The sequence below is a fragment of the Limanda limanda genome, chromosome 5 (assembly GCF_963576545.1).
Source record: "Limanda limanda chromosome 5, fLimLim1.1, whole genome shotgun sequence".
NCBI classification, from domain to species: Eukaryota; Metazoa; Chordata; class Actinopteri; order Pleuronectiformes; family Pleuronectidae; genus Limanda; species Limanda limanda.
In genome coordinates, this window is record NC_083640.1 from 21,303,060 (window position 1) to 21,309,306 (window position 6,247).

At 39.6% G+C, this 6,247-nt stretch overlaps 1 protein-coding gene across 1 annotated transcript; it reads right to left on the reverse strand.

Moving 5' to 3' along the window:
* Nucleotides 1–4,329: 4,329 nt before the first annotated feature.
* Nucleotides 4,330–5,618, reverse strand: LOC133001428 (olfactory receptor 5M1-like). Its single transcript, XM_061071002.1, has 2 exons — nt 4,756–5,618; nt 4,330–4,360 (listed from the first exon to the last, which is right to left on the reverse strand). Exons 1-2 carry the CDS (start codon nt 5,616–5,618, stop codon nt 4,330–4,332), a joined length of 894 nt encoding a protein of 297 aa, XP_060926985.1.
* Between the last annotated feature and the right edge of the window lie 629 nt (nt 5,619–6,247).

Sequence of the window (6,247 nt, forward strand, 5' to 3'; positions counted from 1 at the left end):
GACATAAAACACTAGTAACGCTGGTGTGAGTAAAAAAAAAATGATATCCAAAATCCATAAAATGTATTTGGTGCATCATTGGTGAGACATCCACCAGGTAGGTGTTAACCTACTTGACAATAAATACCTTCTGATTCTGATTCTGATTCTGATAGAGAAACAAGGGATAATTGCTCCCTCTAGTGGTTTAAACTGAAAGGAAAGCAAGGTCAGGGATCACACTGATTGATAGGCATCATTGTATTTGTTGCAGGGCCTACACATGTGTTTGCATATGTTGCTGTTTGTGCACCTCTTTTTCTCTGACTCAGATGTTGAATTTTTCATGAGGTCACATTCTTGTATAGCCCTAGTACTGTTATTTATGTTTGATCTGCTTTTGTCCACTTTGGACAATTCCAATGCAATACTTGTTAATGAGTTACTGAAAGCAGTGTTTTGAAATGCTGTTAGTGCAATCTGTCATGGGTTGGGGAAATTCTTTATATGAGTGTGGTTGGTGGGGTTAATAACAAACCTATTGTCATAATGATAAAAAGATTCTTTTTAGTGTTGTTCTATATATATAGCCAATATGGATAGACAAAAATGACATGTCCGTTGTGAATGTTCAATAATAGAACTTAATGTTAAAAATAATGTTGATATGGCACACTAATTAACAAGGAAATTTCACAAAGGCACTTATTGTGAAAAAGGTTGCCGACCCCTGGTCTAGACAGTGGCTTTTTGAGGTGAGGAGAAGAGTGCGGCCTGGGGATGACTTCAGTCGTGTTTATCTACAGGTCACAGCTCTTTCGTTGCCTTTTCATTCTGAGGGTTTGACGGTCGTGCACGTTGTACTGTTAAATATAGGCCACATGAACATATACATTTCTAATAACACGTACCTGCAGATGTGTGTCATGATGCTCATATCTGGCTCCACGTGAACATGTGACCACAGCTTGAATCACTTTGAGCTACAATCACAGTCATTATAAACAGTTTTATATGAGATATATTGTGAGAGTTTGTTTCTCTCTTTGATTTCTGTTGAGATAGATCATCAAAGCACTTGAGAACTTCAGAGATAAAAACTATTTTTACAAACTGACATTTGAAAAAATGTCATTTATTTTTCAAAAGCAAAATTTTCAACTCTAGAAGGCTTTGAAGCTGAAAATCAGTCTGTAACCCATTTCATGTGTTAGGTGCGAGAAGCCTGAAAGTTTTTTTGTTAATCCATAAAACATATTTGGTGTATCATTAGTAAGACATCAATAAAGCATGGAAATGAATTTGATCAGGTGTTCATGGAAGAAATAGAGAAGGTTAATGTCCATATTTGTTGTAGCATCTTTGCAGTATACTGCACTTTCGTCCTCTGGTCACAGTTAGTAGTATTAGTAGTAGTATTAGTTAGTAGTTAAAAGTTTTTGTCCACCTTTGCACATCTTGTTTCCGGTTGCACCTCTGTCTTGTTCAGTCTAACTCTAATTGCACATAATATGTTTATTGTGGTTGTTTCTTGCATTCTGTTCATAATTGTCTTTGTATCTGTGTATGTACACTGAGCACAATTTAATCCGAGTCATGTTCCTAGTGTCTTGTACACATACATGGCAAATAAAGCTTATTCTGATGATGATCATCTAACATTTACATTTTCATTAAGCTGACGCTTTTATCCAAAGCGACTTACAATAAGTGCATTCAACCCGAAGGTACAAACCCAGAACAACAAGAATTAAGAAAGTACAATTTCTTCAAAAATAAAGAAAAACTACAAAGTGCTATAAGTAAGTACCATTTAAGTGCTACTTAATTGTTAGTTTCAAACATTGTTATTCAAGGTATAGTCGGAAGAGGTGTGTTTTAAGTTCGCAGCGGAAGGTGTGTAAACTTTCTGATGTCCGGATGTCGAATGGGAGCTCATTCCACCATTTAGGAGCCACGACAGCAAACAGTCGTGATTTTGATGAGTGTTTAGCTCGCAGTGAGGGAGCAACAAGCCGATTGGCCGAAGCAGAGCGGAGTGAACGGAGTGTGGTGTAACGTTTGACCATGTCCTGGATGTAGACTGAACTCGATCCGTTCACAGCACGATACGCAAGTACTAATGTTTTGAAACGGATGCGGACAGCCACTGGTAACCAGTGAAGGGAGCGGAGGAGCTGAGTAGTGTGAGTGAATTTAGGTTAATAACCATTCGAGCTGCTGCATTCTGAATGAGCTGCAAAGGTCGGATTGCACTAGCAGGTAGACCTGCCAGGAGGGAGTTACAATAGTCTAGGTGTGAGATGACCAGGGCCTGGACCAGAACCTGCACCGCCTTCTGAGTAACAGCGGTCAGTGACTTCACGGCTGGAATAGATGAAAAAAGGAGGACTCACACAGAACTGGGTCTCATTTCACTGTTTAGCCCTGTTTCATACACGTCAAAAACAAACAGCCTGTGTCCTGGACAAAACTAGGATGAAGGAAAGCTTTGTATATGAATTCCCTATAAACATTAGAGGGAATTCATATACAGCGTGTTTGGTTCTGTTTTATAATTTTTTCAAAATAACCAATGTTACAAACTAAAACTTTGAAAGTCCCTCCAGCATTGTTAGTCTAGACTTTCAACTTTGACAGTGCATTTTTGAGGTGAGGAGAAGAGTGTGGTCTGAGGATGACTTCAGTCGTGTTTATCTACAGGTCACAGCTCTTTCGTTGCCTTTTCATTCTGAGGGTTTGACGGTCGTGCACATTGAAGTGTTAAATATAGGCCACATGAACATATACATTTCTAATAACACGTACCTGCAGATGTGTGTCATGATGCTCACATCTGGCTCCATGTGAACATGTGACCACAGCTTGAATCACTTTGAGCTACAGTCAAACTCATTATAAACAGTTTTTTATTAGTTTTATTGTGAGAGTTTGTTTCTCTCTTTGATTTGTGGTGAGATGGATCATCAAAGCATTTGAGAACTTCAGTAAGAAAAACCTTCAACAAACCATGACTTTTGAAAATATTTTATTTCTTTTTCACAAGCAAAAAATTTTCAAAACCAATCTGTTTAGTCTTTAACAATTTATTTTAACAACTTGTTATATTATCCATTGTTTTAAAATCTTCCTCTTTAAAGCTCTCAAATAAATATACTGCAGTATAAAATAAAATAATTCTCTCTGAGATGTATCAGAGAAGAAGAACGAAGTAGCATGAAGTGGAAATACTAAAGTACATGTACTGACATGTGGTGGAGCAGAAAATATATGAGTTTTACAGTATTTGTGAGATTGTGTAGTGTAAGCTCTCCAGCCTGCAGAACAGGAGTTATCATTTATATCTTGGGCTGCGTAAATAGCTTGTTTAGTGTATATATAAGTTTATCAATACACCATATTAACCCCCCCCTGCGGACTCAGCCCTGGATGTTTTACTCTGCATCTGTAACTTATTACATGTGTTAGGTGCCAAAAACCTGAAAGTTAAATTTCCTAATGCAATCATTTCTTAATGTGATCACAGTCGAGGGCCACTCACACCTCTTAGTGTTCGACTGCTACTTCAACAGCAAAACAAACAAACTGCCAACAACATGTGTTAACTGTTTCAAGTGTCTATATTCAGACAAACTGACTTTTTACAAGCGATAAACTTGTTTCATTCATTAATTAGTCTTATTTTTATGAAAATTTCCCAAGGTTTTAGAAAATAAGTGTGTTTACCAAGTTATGACTGGATTCAACTTTTATACATTCATATTTTAAATGCTTGATATTGAATACTGAATTGAAACTGAATTGAGAATTTACAGACACAAAACAAAGCAACTCTGGTGTGAGGGGAAAAAAATCATATCCAAAATCCATAAAATGTTTTTGGTGCATAATTGGTGAGACATCCATAGAGAAACGAGGGTTCATCACTCCCTCTAGTGGTTTAAGCTGAATTTGATCAGATGCTCATAATGGGAAAAGAGAAGGTTCATGTCGAACATATTTGTTAAGAAACTGTTCAAGAGTTTAAAAAACATTATTGACAATCTTTAATTTTTTATATACATATGTTGTATAACAAATAACAATTACTCCATTATATACATGTTTTTGATGGAATAACATCTGTAATTTTTTCACTGCGATTTGACAACACATGAAACATGAAGGTGTTAAATACAGTTTATGGATGTGCTGAGTGCCTGATGAAACATTTCTTACATCTCCCATGAAACCCTGAACTGGTCCTCACTGCCCCATCATGTTTTTAAATACGTTTTTATTATGTTGGCATATATTTTAAACTATATCAACTTTGACAGCCATCCACTTAGAAATGAAGCCAGTGGGCATCTAATGGGGCCGAGTCATCCAGGACACAAGCCTTGTGGAGAGACTGGAAGAGAATGGGAAAATATTTTTTAAACAATTTCAAGTTTCAATGAATTATTGTCAGAAAAATAAACACTTAGGATATTCGTCTTGCTGTTTTATGGATTTAAAGGAAGATCTAATTTTTGATATTTTAAACACTTATAGGCATAAAGTACAAAACATGCAATATGTATAACACTCCATCTGCAATATGTGATAACTCTTAGACATTCGGAGGGACATTCAGATCACTACTAAGCCTTTAAGCACATAAATGAAACAATAAAAGTGAGTTTTCGACAACATGTGTATAGTGATTCAAGCTGTGATCACATGTTCACGTGGAGCCAGATGTGAGCATCATGACACACATCTGCAGGCAGCTCCCTCACCAGCCTCTCTCACCTCCTCCTGCAGCAGGGCCTCCACACCTTGGTGAGCAGCGTGGCTCTGAGCGGGGAGCAGCCGCAGATGTACAGGATGGGGGTGAGGGCAGCGTTCAGTCGGGGTAATAAACGCAGAGGGTCGGTGGCATCATTCTTAGAGTGGAAGCACGAGCCAGAGAAGATACAGACTATATGATAACATAAGATGGGAAGCAACGTAGCCAGAAAGAACATAACCACCACCAGTATGAGATACACCGAGGAGCGCTTGGTGTCCCTCTCCACGGAGGGGGGCTCCTTCTCCAGCTGGAACCTGGCTATGATGAACAGCCTGATGTTAAGTCCTATCATTATAATCACTGTGAAGATGTTGCTCAGTAACAAGCCAATGCCCCAGATCTGTCTGGCCACGTCGACTGCGACCAGGTTATTCACAGCCACGAGGAGGAAGCCAAAGAGCCAGTACGCACAGATGACCACCACGGTTCTGTTACGCGTCATGCGCCGCGAGTATTGAAAAGGTGACGCCACAGCGTGGTACCTGTCGGCCTGCGCGGCCAGGATGGCCGTGTAGGTCATAACTACAAAAATTGGCGACATTAAATATGTTCTAGTAGGTGAGTCCAAGTTGTCCTTCACATCCAGGACACCCACATAGTAATAAGTAACGCCGGTGCAGATGTCACTGAAGCAGGTGCTCAGCATGTACATGAAGCGGTTCTCGCTGCGCAGAGCCCTGTTCAGCAGTATGGAGACAAACACAGACATGTTGAGGAAGATGATGCTGGAAGCTAAGGAAACACTGAAAAGAAACCACAACACATTACCAAAGCTGGTGAGAGGCAGAGCTAGAGACAGGCCCTGCAGGCTGCTGTTCCTCATCGGTGCAGAGAACACACATGTGAGCACAGAGTTCAGGTCTTCAGTGACGAGTGGCAGCAGCAGAGCCACCGAGACCTGACAACTGAGAGGGTTTACTTCTGCTCTGGTTTAAGAAGCACAGTCAAGACAAGCTCACGTCCACCTGTGGCTGTTATTCCCTGGACATCCAGGGGAACAGCCTGCAATTAGAATACATGACTCATTATCTTAATCAGTTTATATTATCATAACATGTTTTTGTCCTGATATTTTTTTTTTTTTATACATTATTTTTTTAGACATTGATGCGGGCCAATTAAAAATGGATGTCGGGCCGCAGTTGGCCTGCGGGCCGTAGTTTGGACACCCCTGGTCTAGACTTTCAACTTTGACAGTGGCTTTTTGAGGTGAGGAGAAGAGTGTGGTCTGGGGATGACTTCAGTCGTGTTTATCTACAGGTCACAGCTCTTTCGTTGCCTTTTCATTCTGAGGGTTTGACGGTAGTGCACGTTGTAGTGTTAAATATAGGCCACATGAACATATACATTTCTAATAAAACAAACCTGCAGATGTGTGTCATGATGCTCATATCTGGCTCCACGTGAACATGTGACCACAGCTTGAATCACTTTGAGCTACAATCACAGTTA

What these genes read in the sequence shown, in the direction of transcription:
- LOC133001428 (XM_061071002.1), bottom strand. Translation starts at nt 5,618, where the DNA reads ATGAGGAACAGCAGCCTGCAGGGCCTGTCTCTAGCTCTGCCTCTCACC. An exon ending in AGGCCCTGCTGCAGGAGGAG is followed by an intron (nt 4,361 to 4,755) that starts GTGAGAGAGGCT and finishes TCTCTCCACAAG; the next exon opens with GCTTGTGTCCTGGATGACTC.